Genomic DNA, 18,597 nt, shown 5'->3' on the forward strand with positions numbered 1-18,597 from the left:
TCAGATCATAACTAAGGTAAAGATGTAGATCAAGCTCATAATTGAGCTTCTCGGTAAATTCGGTTCCATTCATTAGTTGCTTTATCGTCCCAATAGTTGTCATCTGCTTGGTAACAGATTGAGACAAGGTAGTTGATAGCCCTCATGGATGTTGAAGGTGTTAGCGGGGCAAGTTTACACTTTAAACTCCTTACAGCGCTGAAGGATCGGGAACGGCGTGCACGTTTACGGTCACTGCCGGCCCAGTACTCGCGAGCAATGTTGCGCCAACAAGCGGCAAATGGATAGTGGCCGCCAGAGCACACATAGGTATGACAGATTGGCTGAGAACGTCCAGACAAGTCTTGATTATTGGCCACTACTACCCGCACATGGTACGGTATGCTTTCCCAGGTAATCAAGCCTTGCCAGTTTTTTGTTTTTTTCCCCTTAAAGTGGCGCACTCTGCAGTCATGAAGTTGTGATGTGATTGATTGGTCTATGTGCGGTATCTCATGCGCTGTCCTGGCTGCTTGGTTTGCCAATCAGCCACCAAACTAATGAATCGCGCCCCCCTTCTGATTCTCTGCTTTTGCAGAACCAAATGTGAACTCCCGTATCCCTATGTGGAAGCCCTTCCCAGAAGCCCTCCGCAGAGATCGAATGATGCCAAACCCGTAAAAACCAAGACGCCGTATTAGCCTAAGCAGGCCGTGCTCCGTGCTGACAGCCGGTAAAACGCCCGGGGCCGTCGCTATGCATTATCACGCGTGTAGAGGAAGATAGATGTAGAAAATGAAAAAATGGAGAACGAGTCCACCGCCGCCGAGTCAAGACGCCTGCCGTAAGGTGTTTGCTTTTGGTGTAGCAGGTTCAGGTCGGAGCAGTAAAGTGTGCGTGTGTGTGCTGGGTCGAGTCCCATGTCCGAGGTCGGATTCAAGGCTTATCGTCGTCCGCATCCTCGTCTTCATCGTCCTCGTTGTACTCGTCCATGTCAAAGTCGCTATCGCTACCGCCCAAGTCAAAGTCACCCTCATCGTCCGTCTCGTTCCAGAACGCGTCGTCGTCGATGGGCTTTTGAGGCACGGGCTCTAGGTCAGCGGTCGTGGGGAAGACCACACCCTCGGGAATGTCCTTCTTGGACTTCGCAACCGTTTCTTGCGCCCTCTTCTGGTACTCGGAACGGTTGTCACGGTACAGAACGCTCGCGTCAACGTTGGCGGGAGAGTTGATCTCGGGGTCGTCCAGAAGGAGCAGGACAGAGCGCAAGACCGACTCTACGCCCTGCAGAGGAGACCAACGTTCGCAGGCCTGTTCGCCAGACTGCTCGTCTTCGCCGGGCGTGTGGAGGATGGAGATGCAGAGCTTGCCGTCGGTGTAGATGTTCGGATGGCAGATATTCTTATTGAGGAAACGGAAGGTGGGGGGCTGATATGGGTAGTCTCGGGGGAACGTCATCTCGGCCTAGAACGTCAGTCAGTGGTGTGCTTTGGTATGTAGACTGGGGGGGAGATCAAACAAACCTTGAGATAGCCTCCGTTAAAGGCGCTGTCGGGGTTGACGACCATGAGGCCAATCTTCCAGTTCAAGACATTCCGCTCGTCGACATCAATGTGAACCCATTTCTCCTTCTGCAGGGTTTGATATTCGCTCATCAATCGCTTCTGTGCCATGATGTTGGAGTATTTGTAACGGTGAGGTGGCGGCGGTTAGTAGGCCGGAAAGAAGCAGGGCGGGCGTCGTGGGACGAAGTTGAAGCGATGAGATGGATTTGTCGAAGGGGGGAAGATGTCAGGTTGGATATGATGCAAGTATGCAATTGTGTGTACACGCAGCAGTAGAAGGAAAAGGGCGCTCTTGTGGGTGGGCAGCGAAGAAGGCGTACAGCAAGTTCTCACAAGAGGCGTGTGACCAAAGAAAGGAAGCGACGATGAGGTGGGATGGAGGGTATGGAGGGGCGAAAGGGGATGGATGACTCGATAAACCACCCAACTGACTCGGAGTGGGCGGCAGGGCGATAAGATAAAGGGAGACGGGAGGACCGACCCGTGGGAGCGACCTGTGTGGTGGGAATCGTCGGGTGTAAGAGTACCTTATGGGCTACTATGTGACGGGAACGGAATGATGGTAAGGTCGGGGGCCAGAGAGAGATTTATGCTGTGTGTGTGAGAGAGAGAGAGAAAGAAAAGAGGGCCACGCAGGGAACAAAGTTGTACAACGGAGGTCGCGATGCAAAGGAAATAGTGTCTACCTTTAATTCAGGTAAGAAAGCAGCAATACCAGCCCAGTCTGACTTGTCTGAGGTGCCCCCTTTGCCATCTACTGTGTATGGATTTATCAAGGTTACGTGCCGTACTCCGTAGACCGGAAACTGCCCTGCCTGGACGAGTTGGGAACCATGGGACCCCAGGGACCACCCGAGATGGCTAGACTCCTCAAGGAGGTCACGCAGTGTCTCGGATCCGTGGCCAGCTTCAGAGACGGCGCCTGTCCTTGGCCCTAGGTACTTTACCACCTTACGGTTACAACTTACCGTAATTACTTACTCCTTGTCTGCCGCTGTCGGGTGCTCTGCCTCCCTGGCTTTGCCTCTTGTCTTATTGTCCTTGGACACTCGAGGACCATGCGTATTATTCGTGCAATAAGGTAAACGTCACATCACCAGTGCAGGTGCCAGTCACCCAAACATGCCGCCCCCAACAGGCCTTGACAACGGGAAATCTTCTGTCTGTTCTTACAGCAACATGGCTGTGTCATCTTTGTGCGTGCTTATTCGACCTCCTCACCCACCACTCCTACTCTTCAAGTTAAAGCCAAAGAAACAACACTCACTGGGAATCTGCAAAGGGGCGGTCCGGACTCGCCATGCACCTCACAGGCACTGCCAGGTTTCTCTTTGTTGTCTGTGCATTTCGGCCTGTCACCACGTCAGGTATCAGCACAGCACTTACACCTTGTCCCAGACTCCCAGTATCTTGATCCCCTCGAGTATCTGTAGGTATCGACTATCCATCCCCAAGGCCCAAAGACTGCCCGAGATGACTCAGAATCCATAGCCAGCAAACATCTAGGACTTGAGGAAGCCCATCATAATATCCACCTTCCATCATCTGCCATCAAGGTCCTCTATTTGTGCAGATTGGAAATCAACTCCCTCCCAAACCGCTGATCAAGGTACTGACCCCAAGAATGCCTCCGTTTCGGTACCTGACCGGGAGTCTTTGTCCTCGCATAACGACCCGGCACCTAAATCCCCAATATGTCACAAAAAAGGTGTCACAGTAAGGTAAACCAAGTTGACCCCAGATAAACTCAATGCTCCTTGGTCCGATCGTCCCGACCCAGCCATGCAAACTCGCAGAAACCCACGTCACAAGTCACCGCCATGGCATCAGACCCCTGCTTCCCGTTCAATATGGTTTGTTACCACCACCGCCGCCGCACCAAAGGATTGTTCTTGAGCAGACTCAAGCGAAACCGGTGCTTCGACGACGCTTTCTCGGTGAAAATGGTACAAAAGAAGACCCAAACGAAAGACAGACAGGGGAGCAAAGACCTCGAGAGGATTGTTCATTTCTTTATTCGTCCGTTTCTTGAGGGGCAGCAAGCCACAAGCCCACTCCCTACTCTACCTCTCCCATCCAACTATGCTCCCAAATCATAGTAGACACAATTCCCAGTCCGGAAATTGTACAAAAACGCATGCCGGCTACCGCTCTTCTTCTCCCACGCCCATTTCCAATTCAGCAACATGTCGTGAATCTCCCTCACGTACTTCTTCTCCGCCGTTGTGACGCTGTGCTCGACCCGCCGCCAGCTCTCCCCGTCCGAAAGGCACGTGTCCCGGATGAGATCCATCACCTGATCCGTCGTCTCGATCGCCAGGATCGGCCCGTCGAGGAACGACCGCACCAGGCTCGCCGCGCTCACCTGCGCCTGCTCCACGACCGTCCTGCGATTGAACTTCTTGCTCCGCGTCCCCGCGACCAGCACGCGCACGTCTTGCTCCTGGTGCGTCTCGATCGTCACGTTGGTCTCGGCCTGCTGCCCGCCGGCCCGCGACTTGACCGCCGCCTTGGACTCTTTGGAGTCGCGCTCCCGGATCTCGGCGCGCAGCCACGAGAGCAGCTGCGCCATGGGTATGTCGACGTCGGGCGTGTCTTTTTTGTCCATCGTCTTGACCTTGAGGATGGCGTCTTGCTTGATGATGATGACCCAGGAGTAGCCCTCGTCGCGGTTGCGGGAGAGCAGGTCTTCTGGAGAACGCGCATCCCTCGCGAGCTCGGCGCTGATGTTGTGCGACCATAGCGTCTGCAGGATCTCTATTCCCGTAGAGCGCAGGACGGCGGCGTCGAAGCTGGCCACGAGGGCATCGCACTGTAAGTTGCTGTGAGATGCCGAACCAAAATGTGAGGGAAAACCAATGACCTACTCTCTTCGTGCTGCTGAACATGTTGTGGCCCTCTTCTTCTGTCTTTTTGAGGAATGCTTTTCCGCTAGTTTTTGGGGCCCTCGAAAGCTTCTCCCACGATAAGTTGAACCCCACAGCGTGGCGCTCTTCGTAATGGCTGCCAATTCTGGGACGATTTTCCCTGATGAGGCTGTCATATCGGCCACCCGCGGCAAACACATCCTTCATCTTCTTGTCGTAGAGGCAGGAGAATAGAGTCCCGCCAGTATAGAAGCTCTCTTTCAGACTGTTCAACGGTGTCACGTATATCTTGCTTGTGACTCCAAGTCTCTTGGCATACTCCGAGACCTCCCTGAGATGTGCCAGAGTTGACGAGGCTCGCTGGTACATGTCAGTGCCCTCAAAGAGTGTCTTGAGCTTGGAGAAGGCCTTGGAGGGTGTGTCTAAAATCTGTTAGCATTCGACTCAAAGCACAAAAAGTAGAAGTCGGCAAACCTCGGAAGTCAAATCGTTGTAACTCATCTACACTGGTTGCTGAAAGGCCGACCAGTGGAGAACGCAACTGGGCTCTGATCTTCTGCCAGGACCAGTGATGAATATTGAGCTTGCTGAGTACATCTGCTACAGCCCTTCGAGAGCTATGCTCGACGCGACAATAGTCAAAGATTAACTGTAGCAAATCGGAATGTCCGAGATGGAAACACATCTGGCTCGTAGACAGTGACGGAAACGTGGCAATGATCTCGTCGAGTACTTTGAGGACCTCAGCCTCCTTCAGAGCCAAGTCCAGGGTGTTAGTCGTGACGATGTCAAAGTCAACTTCGCCCAGCATGTAAGGTTGCCCAGTATCCCCCTTATCACGGAAAATGTTGCCAAAAGTGTATGTGCGCTGGACGCCCGGAGTCCCGCTGGCTTTGGCAAGCATTCTTGCGTGGCCCATTGTAAGATCAAACGGGAGCTGCAGGACGGTGCCGTTCGAGTCCAGGAGTCTCATGACGTTCTCTGCATAGTGGGACGAACGTGGATAGAGGCAGGTGCGCTGACACTCCAAAGCTCCGTGTCGGCGAAAGATGGAAATCAGTGTTTCCTTGACGATGCTTTGGTTGAGCAAGTCTGCTTGGCTGGGGCTCGCCTCATGCATATCCCAGGCGAAATCTTTGGCTTGCTCCAGAGGCCGTGAGAAAAGTGTCGAGAGCATCTTCCTGTAGTAAGGCGAGCTGGGGTCAGCTAAACCAGCCAGTGTTCGTCTGATGGTCTCGCTCTCCATTTGCACGGGAAGTTTTCCACTTTGCAGCAACTCTGCACTCGATGGTCGTTCTTTGGGATTGTGGGTGATCAGAGACAGGACGATATCCGTCTGTATCTTTTCGGCGGGCTTGAAATCCACAGGAAGCTCAGGACTAGGTCGCCGGAGCTTTTCGAGAACTTCTGCTCTCTGCATGCCCAGCATCGGGGGGTAACACATCTCGAAGAAAATGATACCCAAAGAGTACATCTGAAAAGTGTCAGTGCCATCGCAACAAGCACGCCAGAAAACTTTACGCAAGATACTTACGTCAACTTTGGAGCTGTACATCCCGCTAGATCCGGAGCGCACTTCTGGCGCGGCGTAGGACGTAGTCCCAATACTTCTGGTGATATCGTCCGATTCCATGGCATTAGGAAGAGCCCTATCGACCGCAAACTGGCCGCTGGTGGCCAACCCGAAGTCTCCGATCTTGACATTGTCCGTTCCATCACTGCTGTGAGCAATAAAGATATTTTCAGGCTTTAGGTCCCGATGTACGATACTAAGACCATGGATATGGGCTAGTCCCTCGAGGACCTGACGGAAAAGACGCCATATTTCCGGCGTGTTTTGGTAGAGTTTTCGAGTGATTAGATCACGTAACGTCTAATCGTCGTCAGTCTTGCCAACGGATTCGCGTGCGGTGTATCCTGCGCGGTATAGAGACTCACCCTCTTTTCGCAGTACTCCATGGAAATGTACAAGACAGTCCTGAAAGATCGTTGGGGCCTGATTCTCCTCTGGATTTCCCTGCTCCGTGGACCATTTCCGATAGCCTGACTACTGTCGTCGTCATCTGAGTCGGTTTCATCCTCGTCGTCTTCCTCATCATCTTCATCGTCCTCTTCAGATTCCTCTTCGGCGTCTGAGTCGTCGTAGCCAAACTCTACTTGTGGGTAGCCGCTCGAAGACATAAAGTCCAGGCCGCCGGTGCTGGTAGCAAAATGGATTGCCGGGTCCTGTGAAATGGTATCGCGAGAGTCTTCCGTGTTCAAATCTTCCGTGGAGGTGTCACCTTCCGTGTCAGACTGATCTGGTATCTCCTCGACCCAAGTGTTGTAGTAGCGTACCACAGCCGGGTGACTGAGCTGTGATAGCAGACGGACTTCTTTCAAAATTTCCGTCAAACTTGCTTGAGATCTTTGGCTGATCTTCTTGATGGCGTAAATCTGCCCATCCAGCTTCTTCCGAGCTTTGACAACCTCGCCGAATCCTCCTTTACCCAGACGACCTTCCTCGTCAAAGTCTTCCCGGTATCTCGACGAAGTGAGAGTTCTATTCGTTGACTCGCGTCTTAATCTCGGGGGTATTGGCGATAGGGCATTTACGGAGTGATAGTTTGACGCAATCGAGGCGGTGTCCTCGACGATCACAGGGGCGTCGGTGGCGAGGAACTCGCTGGAGCCGAGTTCGAAAGCACGCGGTCGTTTCTTGGGGTCCGGTTTGAAGAATCTAGTCACCAACTCCTGCAAAGGTCGCGATAGAGACATGGAGTCGGAGACTGCAGAGGGTGAATGGTATTTTTGAGGCACGTCAAGTCCAAATATCATTTGAAGGAAAACGATGCCAAATTCCCACATGTCCGTCTTTTGTGTGTAGTGCTGCTTCGACAAAGCGGCAGTCTCTGGCGGCAGCCAATATGCAGACTTTGCAGAGCTTAAACCAACTGGGGCCTGTCCCTTGGATGAGATGTTGTGCAATTCCCTCTGGTAGCCTGCGTCTGACAACTTCGGCACGACTTCTCCCGTCTGTTCCCGGAAGAGGAGCACATTTCCCGCATGAATGTCCTGATGCACCAGAGACTTGTTGTGCAGGAAGTTAAGAGCATCCAAGAGATCCCGTGTCCAGGCACGCACCTTGCTGGTGTCCAACTGGCCAGCCAAATCGAGTAGTTCGGCTAAAGAGCCCTTCTCGGCGCTGGGAGTGAGGACATTGACAGTCCAAAGGCTTGCCGATGCTTTCTCGACGTTGTTTTTCTCGCGTTCTACCTTGAAGTCCAAGACCTCGAGCAAGTTGCGATGGCGCACTTGTTTGAGTGCTTCCAGTTGACCTTCAAGGGATTGAATCTGCTTCTTGAATACCGAAGTGTCCTTTGAAGCCGGGCGAAGAACAGTTTCCTTGAGCGCCAAATTAGGGCATTCTTGTCCGCTGCCAACGAGAGGCCAGACGGAGAAGACGGTTGAGATGGGTCCTTTGGCAATCTCGGACTTTCCAAAGACAGCCTGGAAGGAAATGGCATTTCCAGTCTTGTCGGTGGTTTGGCAAGGTCTATCAAAGATGATACGGCCACTTTCTGGCCAGTTGGGGCCGTCCATTGAATTGAGAGATGGTAGTCCTCCGTTGGGGCGATTCTTTTTTCGTGTCTCCTTGGCTTTCTCTTTCTGACGCTTCAACTCAACCTGCAACAGGCCACCGAGAACCCTCTCCTCCTCTTTGCTCTCCTCTTCCTTCTTGCGCTCATCTGCCTGCTTCTGTTCCTCGGCTAGCTTGGCCAGAAAAGCCTCATGAGCCGCTCTCTCCTCTTCCAGCGAAGGCAGTTCGAGTCCTCTGGCCTTTGCCTGGGCCGCGTCTTCGAGAACGTCTCTGAGTCCCTCTACGATACGGTCCACCATCTCCTGCTCCTCTGTGGCGAAGATCTTGGGCTCTGTCTCAAGGTACTTCTGAAGCTTGAACAAGGTGACCTCGCGCAGGTTGCCAGTTTTCTTCAGTGTTAGTAGCGGTGGGCTTCTGGGATACGTAGCAGTCATCACCACGCCCAGAGTAACTGCAAAGTCTTCATCTGATGAAGCCCTGATACGAACATCGAATGAGGGGTCAGATTTCTGTTTTGCGCGTCAGCGTCAGGCTCTGTTCAATAAAGTCTTGTTATGTTGCGGACGAGATGACATTGTGATGGTTATTACCTTCCATGCACCCGGCGTCTCTGCATGCCTCATGAAATCCTCTCCATAAATGGCTTCAAGGGCGATGAGCTCGTTCTGCTGGAGCTCCTCATATTCCAACTTGGGGGCGGCCTCGGGACGCTTTGATTTGAGTCCCGGGAAGCTTGAGTCATCTTCATTTTTCTGCGGTTTGTCGATGGGCTTATTCCACACCCCGGATGATTTCCACGCCATATCGAGGACGACGAGAAAAGGCTTGACGAATCACCACAGCGCGAGCCGTGACAGTCCGTTACGGGAAAGCCATTATTGGTACGTTGAGCAAAGTGGTTATTCAGATATAGAGATATGGATGAAGAAGAGCTAAGAAGAAAACAGGAAGAAATTACAAGCGTAGGTCTAGCCGATGAAAGCGCCACACCGCGACCATCGACGGCTGGCGACCTGGTGCGCTGTCACAGTACGGCGCATTCGCCTTCAGCTAGCTGGGGGTGCCTTACCGCTGCCAAACGCTTGAAGTGGGGGTTGACTTGGGGTGGACAAGTGCCCCTCAATGATGACGCCCATCGTTTTAGCGCTCTTTCCAGCGGGCCAAGGCGCCTGAAGCTCTAAAGAACCCTGAGACGAGGGGCAGTCGACAAAGACATGCAGTGTGCACACAGTGGCTAAGCACCGTGTGGGACCAGGGGACGGACCACGGACGCGCCATCCGTATGCGGTAACAAAGTAAACAACTGAGAACCACATCTGTTCGCCGCGGTCTGATCACCAAAAACTGCAGACTAATTAATACCTGACCCGCAAGGACACGAGCGCATGTGATGTGATCTCGTCTGTCGGACTCCGCGCAACCTCAAACACCATTGATCCGCGTGCACACAGCTACTGGCACAACCAGTTTCCTCCACCGATAAGAAGCCCACGAGCAATCTAGGATGTTGGGCTGGGTTCTTAGACGAGGGTTGGAGGGCGCGTCCGGGGGAAACAAGGCAAACGTAGGCGCAGGTGAGAGAGACCCAGCCAGATCAACCCAGTCTTGCCGCCGCATCGCACGGCTTTTCTAACTTCATAACAGACGACACAACACAGATTGAGCAACCAGATACGCCCGCGCCCGTCTTTGCCGCCCGCGCACTCAAAAGCGCAATCTTTGGAACACCCGCGCGACCTGACGACGACAATACTGCCAGCATGGCGCGTCGCAAGGACGAAGACGACTCTGATGCCGAGTCTCGAACCCCGATGAAACAACCTCAAGGAATCCTTCTCACCCCAGGAACCGGAACATCTCGTCGGAAACGTGTGTCGTTCGGGCACGATGTGTTGGACAACAAGAAGATCGATAACAGAAAGGGCAAAGAAGTCGACAATGACGAACGGCCTGGGAGGTTCCCAGACAGCTTTGCAGATACAACGAGCGACTCCGCAAGCAAGCGCACCAAATTGACCGAAACAATGGAAAACTCCCGACGCAATAAAGGAACTTCAAGCTCGCGGGAGAGGAGCCAGACGCGGACCACTGCAGCCAGGAATGACGACGCGGAGGACGAATGGGAGGAAGCCGACGACGACCAATGCATGCACGATATCACAATGGATCTTAACGAGCCCCATTCGCGATCGGGCAAGTACTGGAAATCGGAATTCGAGCAATATCACCAGGACGCTAAAGCCGAGATGGAGAAATTGCTCAAGTACAAGCAGCTTGCGAAGTCGTATGCCAAGATGAAGGACGCCGAGGCTATCGACCTCAATGCCAAACTAAGGGAAGAGCAAGAAAAGGCCGCCAAGATGGAGAAGAAGATCTCCGACATGGCAGCGCAGATTGCCGCGAAGCAGCGAGCCAGTGGCGAAGAGAGAGACAATCCCCAGCTCATTAAGGACTTGGCTAAACAAACGGCCGTTGCTGTTGAATACCGGACGCAGGTGCAGGAACTAGCGGCACTCCTTGAGAACCGTGAAAACGGCGAAGACGACGAAGGGGATGCACGAAGCAGGCGCCGGCGGCAGGCAGCCTCGCCACGAACACACAAGACTCTGCTCGAGGCCCAGCGCGAGTTGAGAAAGGCTAGAACACAAGTCAAGGAGAATGGGCAGCTCCGGGAGGAAGTTGAGCGGCTTAAATCCGACCTCCTGTTTGCCGAGCAACGAGCAAACAAATTCGCCGAAGAAAACAAACGACTTGCCGAGCAACAACCCTCACAGAACAAGGAACAAGGCAAAGACTCCACGGCATCGGGGAAGCGCGTGGACGAGCTGGAGGAGGCGATTCGGAGAAAAGACGATGAGTTACGCAAGTTGAAGTCGGAGTTCGAGACTTACAGGACGGATGCTGAAGCCACTCAAGAAGATACGCGGCGCATCTTGGAGAAGGCAACAGAGAAGATCAACGAGCTTAAGAGGGAGAACAAGACTCTCAAATCAGGAAATGCCGATGTGCCCAAGACGAAAAACACTGCCGCTCCCCTTGAACGGGAGCCTACCGCCAGGGAACACCGCGCTCAAGAGACTGATCGTTTCACTGCGGATCACAAGAGCCGCAGAACCTCGGGCGAGGCAGGCCGTCGGAGCTTCGACCTGGTAGAATCACTAGGCAAAAAGCTTAACGAGCCAAAGTCTCAAAACCTCCGGGATAAATACCAACGAGACGCGGACTCTCTCAGCTCAGATGATGAGCCACCCGCGAGGGAGCCGCCAAGGCGCCCTCAGTCTGAGATCTTTTCGAACCGGGTCAGCCTGGACAAGCCTAAGTGGCGACCTTTCATCCCAAGGTCCCCCCGCAACAGAGAATACCTAGGTTCTGACCTCAACAACCGGATCGTCACGTCGAGCGAGGTTCCGACAGGCAGCACGCCGGCACCGCGACACAGGTTCTCCGGCAAGGACAAGGACGCGCCAATCGATCTGCTACAGGATCGTTTTGCCCGGCTAGGGGGACCAGGCGAGCCTGATGTTGAGGCAAGCACTATGCTGGCGGCGAACATGTCAAAGAGCACATTACCTCCGCAGAGACGAGCAGCAGCCATCGCGCGAATAGAACAGAGAAAGGCCGACAAGAGGCGCGCAGCGTCGGGCCAGAGCAACAACAAGGAGAACATGCGACCACAGCGCTCATGATATTAATTCGCATGGTGGGGCGCTCACGTCCTTCGCCCTTTTGCGTGTATGGAGTTTTGGTTGGAGGGATATGATTCAGGCATTATTGTACGAGTAGTCTTTTTTGACCACCAAAGATGATAGCATGGAGTTTGGCGGGGGTATCATATCAACTCGGATTATTCAAATGATTCCAAGAAACCTCTCTCTTCCCCAGGCAGTGTCCCCGTGAATTGCTTTTGTTTTACCATGTTTTTTGCTTTTATCTCTTTCTCTTTTGAAGTATTTTCTCATGCGCTCAAGGTTCCCTTGGTGCTAGGCACCTCGCCCTCCTTACCAGCAACGCGGCTGGTAGCCATCTTGACGGCGACGGCGAGGGCCTTGAAGGCGCTCTCCGCGCGGTGGTGATCGTTTTCGCCGCGGAGGCAGTCGACGTGGAGGGTGATTCGGGCGCCCTGGGCGAAGCTCTGGAGGCAGTGGGGGATCATCTCGCACGAGAGGTCGCCAATCTTTTCGCGGCGGAGGCCGAGCTCGACGACGCTGTAGGGTCGGTTGGAGAGGTCAACGACGGCGCGGGAGAGGGCCTCGTCGAGGGGCGCGTAAGCGTAGCCGAAGCGGGCGAGGCCGGTCGCGCTGCCGAGGGCGGCGGCGAAGGCGTAGCCTAGGGCTATGCAGACGTCTTCTGCTGTGTGGTGGTCGTCGACTGTGTTAGGAGAGATTGGGTGTAAGTGGGCGGTTGTCTTCATCTTTAACAAAGTTTGTCACTGTTCCTGGGGAGACGAACTGTGAAGGTCACCCTTGCAGGCGAGGGCCAGACTCCAGCCGGCGTGCTTGGAGAGGGCGTGGAGCATGTGGTCGAGGAAGCCGATGCCCGTGTTGACGCTGATGGTCTGGGACTTGCTTGCCTGGGAGGCGTGTTCGGTGACGGCTGCGGTGAGCCTCTCGTCGGTGTCGGGGGGGAATGCCCCGCCGTCGAGGTTAAGGGCCATCTGGATCTTTGTCTCGTTGGTGTCGCGCGCGAGGGCGGCCCATCTGGGCGGGTGAGACGTTGTAGACATGGCTGATAAGTGGTTGAGTCGTATTTTGAGTGAGAACACGGGGAATATGTCAGGGATTGGGACGAAAACAGAGGAAATATCGCAAATGTGTAGTCTATCGTCGATGTTGATTTGGGACTTTTTTGTTAGAGTCACTAATCGTTATCAGTGGGCGCCGTGTGTCGGAGCTGCCAGTGGCGGGGAGGGGCAGACTTCGGATGATGTGGGGGCATTGCCCAATCATGACCCCTCAACTGTCAGCGATTGCAGCTGCAGCGGGCTGCCATGGAATGCCATCAAACAGTGAATCGTACCCGACCGCATTCTCCAATTTTCACCGCTTGGGGGGAGCAGGCCCACTCGGGATGGGAGCTCCAGCGGCAGAAAAAAAAAGAATTGAAAAGCGCAGAGGCAGGAACGCTTCTTTGTCCTTCTAGCTTTCCCCAGTTGGAACATCAGCTACTATTACCTGCTCGCCCCCCCCCCCCAAAAAGGAGAGGACACGGGTCAGGAACAGAGCATGACCAACACCAACACATCAGCGCTGTAGCCTGGTGTCTCATTGGTTACGTCTTTCTTCTCCCGCAACACCTGCAGATAAATAGTGCAGCCTGGCCAATTTGCTAGCTGCCTTGCCATCTGCAACATCACCACATTCTCTCGTCGTTTGCTTCAACGACTCTTACTTACCTGCCTTCTCAACGCACTGGAACACAGCTCTGCTGGACATTGGAAAACATGTCCGAGTTCCTCGATGCCTACTGGCAGGCGCCACCTGTTGCAAGGTAAGCACAGCTCATCCCTTTCCCCTTTGCTCTCTCTCCATCTGTCCCTCAGCCTTGCTGACTCGTCCTCTACAGAACATTTGCAACAGCTGCGCTCGTCACGTCTCTCTCTGTTCTCCTGGGCATCGCAAATGGATACTGGTTCATCTTCATGCCCCAGTTCCTCTTTCAGTTCCCGCCTCAGATTTGGCGTCTCGGAACCAACTTCCTGCTCACCGGCCCCCAGCTTGGCCTGCTCTTTGACACGTACTTCCTGTACCACTACCTGACGGCGCTCGAGGTCGGCAACCCCAGGTTCGCAAGGCGCGAAGATGTCATCTGGTATCTCATGTTCGTGTGCACTGTCATCACGGTAAGTTGCTATTGTCGCTGCTCCGGCAGTCCGCCCAAACCATGCTACTTCCCTATGGGAAATCTTCCTTCATCACGCACAATGCCCATGAGAAGAAAAATCTCTTTCTCTCTTGCTATACACACACACACACACACACACACTTGCACCTCATATTATCTGCCCGCACAGTGGATACCCACAGCTGTCAGCGGTTCCTGGAAATGAGGAAGATTACCCTCACGGCGCGACCCGTCCTCTTTCGCTTTAGGGACGGTGTTCGTGGCGTGGGCATGGTGGGATGTCTTATGGATGGCTCGTGCAACCTCACAATGTTGCTCGAGTGGTTTTCTTAGCGCCCTACATATCTTCACCCAAAAACTGGGTTTTGTTTCTCTTGTTCACTGTCTATATCATCGTCATGACCATTATCATCCAGCTTCGGCCCAAAGGAGCATGCGCTAATATCGCACAGGCACTCTGCACCTACCTCATGGGCGGAGGAGCCTTCCTGCCGGCTTTGATTCTCGCCATGTGCCGTACCGTTACCCAAGACCAGCGCGGGATGAAGGCCAACTTCTACTTCGTCACCATCCCCGCCCAGCTCACTCCCTTCTGCATGATGCTCGTCTCGCTGCTCTTCCCCGGCGGATACTACACCGCCATGCTCCAGTTTATGGGCTTCCTGGCCGCTCACCTATACGATTTCCTGTCTCGGGTGTGGCCCGAGTTCAGTGGAGGCAGTAACCTGATCCCCACGCCTGGCTTCCTGTCTCGTCTCGTGCAGACACCTCGCTTTAACCAGCGCGAGTACGGAACTGCCGTTCGCGGCGGTGGCGGCTCGGCCCAAAGTTCGGGTAGCAGCACCGGTGTATCGCAGGGCGGCGGCGTTTTGCCCGAGTCGTGGAGGACAAGAGGACCCGGCAGACGTCTGGGATGATTGAGACTACCAGAGAAAATATGTAGTATGTATGATAAGAACAATTACATGGGCAATGATGCTTCTACCCTAACCTTTCGCTACCTATCCGATGGCATGGTCTACCATTCCCGTTCACGCCTTTATTAACTCCTTGACCCAATAACTCCTTGATATCTAGCGAATGTTGAGAACAAGAGACAGCCACTTCCTATATCAACATATTCATTATTCCCACAAACTCAACATTATCCGTAGAGTGTGCTCTTCCCACTGCCAATGGGTATATCCCTTTCCCAATCAGCCGGGTCAACATCTCTCACCGGAGCGACATTAGACGTAACAGGACCCCCAGCCAAAGGCCTGTCTTGGAACCTGTTCTCTCGCAGACTCAGTGGTTCGGATATGCTCATTACAGGCGTGTTGTTCATGCCGTCGATGGGCGACGCACCAGATACAATGATCTGAGGCGGCGAGTACTTCTTTGGAATCCGCAGCCGAGGCATCGTTGGCATGGAAATCGAAGGGACCATTGTGGTCCGCGGAGGCGGGCCCGCTGGTGGCGGAGGGAGAAGCGGGCTGGTTCGTTGGCTTGCCATGCCGCTGTGCCACCGCGACGGCGCGGGCGAGGACGACCGCGATGCGGCTGTCCGCGGGAAGATGGGTATAATGCCCGTGTCCATGGGAGGAGGAGGGTAGTTCTGGTTCGGCGGCGTGATCGAGTGCTGCGTCTGCCGGCTCATGGCGCGCGGGATGTAGGCCGGGTGCGTCGGGAGGGCGCTGCCGGCGTTGCGGTGCGCCATATGCGGGTCAAAGTTGTAGCTGGCGTTGCTTCGTCCGATGCGGCTGTCTTCTTCGTAGTAGTCGGCGTTGGCCATGTGCTTCTCCTGGAGCTCGTAGTTGAACGAGTTGATGGAGGAAGACTTTTTGTGGTCGGCGATGGATAGGTATGGGTTGATGGCTGTGTGGGAGCTCGCGTTGCTGTCCGCTCGCGGCGGTAAGTCGTCGCGATCGCGGTTCACTTCATCACGGATCTTTCGTTGTTTGCGGCAGTAGACGATGAAGAGGCAAATGGCCCCGATGAAGACGAGGCCGCCGCCGACTGCGATGCCAACGATGGTACCCATGGTCATCGTGGTGGCGGAGGCGCCTCCGTCTCCTGGCATCGTCGTGTTTGTCGACTGCTCGCTGATGTTGACGGGGGTATCTGAGAAGATTTGCCCCGTCAAAGCGATGACGCTTCCGAGGGCCGGCTTCTGCTGGCATCCTGCCTTCAACGCAATCAGGACTGTGATAAATGGTCAGCGACGTGGTCACGAGGCATAGGTAGTCAGGGGTAACACCGACAGTTGGAGAGGTAACTTTGCTGCTCACTCGACTGCAAACATTTTACACACGACCAGTAGCCGGTGGGGAACTTCGCCCCGTCTGCGGTGCAGTAGTCATAGGTATTGTCACTATTTGATGTCGTGAGGGATGTCGTCAAGGCGGTACGGAGCGGTTCGCAGGCAGCTTTGATGCCGCAGGGAGAGTTGAGATCCGACACAACTTCGGGGAAACTATAGATACAAGAATCGACCGCATATCTAATGTTGCCTTTCTGAGATGTTAGTGAATCTCCCACAACAGGTTACTCCGGAATATCCAGAGGAAATGAAGAAGGGGTGGTCCATACGCAGAAACGCTGCCGTATCACTGTCTGAACCCTTCGTTGCCTGGCTGTCCTGCAGACAGCTGACGCAGTTTTTGAATTTGATCCCCTTGCCCGACGTGTGATATTGATTGTTCTCGCAAACGATATCGGACGAGTTTGTGGGCGAGGCCGATGTGTCTAGTGATGTCCCGTTCGATCCGCCCAAACATAATGCCGCACAGTCCGAGCCGGGTGTTACATCCAGGCAGTATGCCGTCGATACGAGAGATACGGTGGCGACCAGTCGCCAGGTTGATGAAAACATCATGTTTGCCCTGTCAACAGGATGGGAAAGATATTCGTAGGGAGGGGCGGAGGAGGGACGCGGAAGGGCAGGTTGGAATAGGCTTCACCTCGATGGCATGGCATCTACGGTCACAAACCAGATTCACCAAGTAGAGGTTGAGAGTATATGTTTACACTGTTGATGAGAACTCCAAATGGAGAGGGAGAAACCAGCCTTTCAACCAAAGTTGAAGTTCTACATGGGGCTTTGGAGAAATATAGTCTACGCTGCCGTCATCAACGGGATGCACAGGTAGTATTGCAGTTTTGACCTCTGCAGAGGCAACGCGGCTCCAGGCTCGCAGGCCTTGCCATTGCAGAGGGCGTTCCAGGTTGTACGGCCGGTGGTGTAGTGATATGCATTAGTGCCATTGGCGTCGAATTTGCGAAGTCCATTACAACTTGTGAGTGACCAAGCATTTGCAGTATCTCACTCCGGAAAGTCGAAAAATAAGTTGCCTTCCATGCAAGAACCCCAGATCGGAATCTCAGAATAGCAGCTCCAATGTTGGTGGATGGGGCACCTTGACCAGTCAGGCCCCCTGCTTCAGAGTCCGGAAACAAAGTTGCTGTCCAGCCGTGGTCGCCCGACCAATGAGAGACTGGCGAGGTGGGAGATTCCAGCGGCAAACAGACAAGAGGATCGGCCAGGGTTGAGAAACAAACAGGGGCTGTAATTGGACGGGTAAGACAGGCAGAGCGGGAGGCAATGGAACGTAAAACAGCCATGGGAAAGAGGACTGAGTGGTCCTCGTAGACGCCGGCCAGGGAGGCGGCCCTCCCTCTCCCCCATCCTCGCTTTAACTGCGTGCTTCTTACTCTGTCCACGCTCAGTGTCTTGCTCTTCTGACCAGTCAGCGGCAACGTCTACCCTGTTCCCAGGCCGGAAGAGCCTATCATACAAATCATCCATGTCAGCCCAAGAGTAGAAGGAGCGGGGAAATCAGGCCACTCGCGCCAAGGCGGCTCGAGAAGGGCCTGTATCTTTGAAGCCAAAATAACTCGTGGAGGTAAAGACAGATCCACAGCGCTTCGAAGCGAGCGACCAACGATGCAGGAAGAAGTCTGACTGAGGCACGGAAGGACTCATGAGGAGCATGAAGGGTTCGGACTAAAGAATCACAGCCTAACCCGGAATCGGGACATTGGCCACATTGAAGCTATTGATGGACATGGCCCTTGGCTGTGCCGTTTCATATGGCTGACATATGTGCTAGCTACACGATGTTTCTGTGATTCAAAACACATGAGAACGTTGAACTTGAGCAACATCACGAAGCGAAAGCTGAAGTTGCTTTTCAGCTTTCACGAGGCAGGGTGGGAGCAAGCCAGACTGCTTCGCTGGTAGGTGTCTCTTTGCCGCGGCAGCGGCTACTCAACCCATTCAGAATCCCAAGCGTAAATCATGAATCTTTCATTAATTTGGGTGCGGAGTGAGAATCCGTGAATAGTAGCGTAGGAGTGTGACGGTGGCTGCATAACCGGCCCTCATTCTACTTGGTTGGGGGTAACGTCCCATGCTTTGCACGAATTCATCCATTTCTGTGTGGGGAATTAGAATTTGAGCGATTTTCTTCCCTTGAGATGACTACGGGTTGCTGTTGGTATTAAACTGCTCCAACATCCCTCCCTTGGCGTTTCGAGACGGTGTGCTGCGCTGATTTGTTCAACCGTTGGTCAGGGAAGTACGTGGATATCCTAGGAATCCAACTTCACTGATAGTTCACAATCTGCACCAAATCACTAAAATCCTGACAAACAACAGGGTGGGAAAAGGCAAAGCATCCTCATCGTTCCTGTTATAAGCGATTAGGACTCAGGCATCAGCTCTTCACGTGTCACACTGCCGGGCCCTTGCAGGCATCGCGGTGATACAGCAGGTGGCAGCAGA

General features: G+C 53.9%; 6 protein-coding genes across 6 annotated transcripts; 2 read left to right on the forward strand and 4 right to left on the reverse strand.

The window, feature by feature from the left end:
- Window positions 1-915: 915 nt before the first annotated feature.
- On the reverse strand, window positions 916-1,652 carry BDP55DRAFT_634843 (ubiquitin-conjugating enzyme; the record flags this gene model as incomplete). The annotated part of the gene is made up of 2 exons (XM_060572719.1): window positions 916-1,443; window positions 1,503-1,652. 2 exons carry the CDS (start codon window positions 1,650-1,652, stop codon window positions 916-918), a joined length of 678 nt encoding a protein of 225 aa, XP_060426582.1.
- A 1,972-nt stretch (window positions 1,653-3,624) lies between these two features.
- BDP55DRAFT_558101 (anticodon binding domain of tRNAs-domain-containing protein) lies at window positions 3,625-8,794 on the reverse strand (the record flags this gene model as incomplete). Its single annotated transcript, XM_060569759.1, has 6 exons — window positions 3,625-4,356; window positions 4,412-4,833; window positions 4,886-5,885; window positions 5,946-6,284; window positions 6,350-8,500; window positions 8,582-8,794. 6 exons carry the CDS (start codon window positions 8,792-8,794, stop codon window positions 3,625-3,627), a joined length of 4,857 nt encoding a protein of 1,618 aa, XP_060426583.1.
- A 701-nt stretch (window positions 8,795-9,495) lies between these two features.
- BDP55DRAFT_696038 (spindle pole body formation-associated protein-domain-containing protein) lies at window positions 9,496-11,677 on the forward strand (the record flags this gene model as incomplete). The annotated part of the gene is made up of 2 exons (XM_060577542.1): window positions 9,496-9,565; window positions 9,636-11,677. 2 exons carry the CDS (start codon window positions 9,496-9,498, stop codon window positions 11,675-11,677), a joined length of 2,112 nt encoding a protein of 703 aa, XP_060426584.1.
- Window positions 11,678-11,946: 269 nt separating this feature from the next.
- BDP55DRAFT_558140 (imidazoleglycerol-phosphate dehydratase) lies at window positions 11,947-12,714 on the reverse strand (the record flags this gene model as incomplete). Its single annotated transcript, XM_060569766.1, has 2 exons — window positions 11,947-12,359; window positions 12,441-12,714. The coding sequence occupies 2 exons, from the start codon at window positions 12,712-12,714 to the stop codon at window positions 11,947-11,949; spliced, it is 687 nt and encodes a 228-aa protein (XP_060426585.1).
- Window positions 12,715-13,128: 414 nt separating this feature from the next.
- BDP55DRAFT_672793 (centromere/microtubule-binding protein cbf5) lies at window positions 13,129-14,821 on the forward strand. Its single transcript, XM_060575552.1, has 3 exons — window positions 13,129-13,478; window positions 13,554-13,830; window positions 14,285-14,821. Exons 1-3 carry the CDS (start codon window positions 13,432-13,434, stop codon window positions 14,747-14,749), a joined length of 789 nt encoding a protein of 262 aa, XP_060426586.1. The 5' UTR covers window positions 13,129-13,431; the 3' UTR covers window positions 14,750-14,821.
- Window positions 14,822-14,976: 155 nt separating this feature from the next.
- On the reverse strand, window positions 14,977-16,689 carry BDP55DRAFT_558028 (uncharacterized protein; the record flags this gene model as incomplete). Its single annotated transcript, XM_060569753.1, has 3 exons — window positions 14,977-16,016; window positions 16,076-16,324; window positions 16,404-16,689. 3 exons carry the CDS (start codon window positions 16,687-16,689, stop codon window positions 14,977-14,979), a joined length of 1,575 nt encoding a protein of 524 aa, XP_060426587.1.
- Window positions 16,690-18,597: the final 1,908 nt, after the last annotated feature.

Source organism: Colletotrichum godetiae (genome assembly GCF_030913485.1).
Source record: "Colletotrichum godetiae strain CBS 193.32 chromosome Unknown BDP55scaffold_37, whole genome shotgun sequence".
In the NCBI taxonomy this organism is placed as follows: domain Eukaryota; kingdom Fungi; phylum Ascomycota; class Sordariomycetes; order Glomerellales; family Glomerellaceae; genus Colletotrichum; species Colletotrichum godetiae.

What these genes read in the sequence shown, in the direction of transcription:
- BDP55DRAFT_672793 (XM_060575552.1), top strand. Translation starts at nt 13,432, where the DNA reads ATGTCCGAGTTCCTCGATGCCTACTGGCAGGCGCCACCTGTTGCAAG. An exon ending in CAGGCGCCACCTGTTGCAAG is followed by an intron (nt 13,479 to 13,553) that starts GTAAGCACAGCT and finishes CGTCCTCTACAG; the next exon opens with AACATTTGCAACAGCTGCGC. An exon ending in TCGTGTGCACTGTCATCACG is followed by an intron (nt 13,831 to 14,284) that starts GTAAGTTGCTAT and finishes AATATCGCACAG; the next exon opens with GCACTCTGCACCTACCTCAT.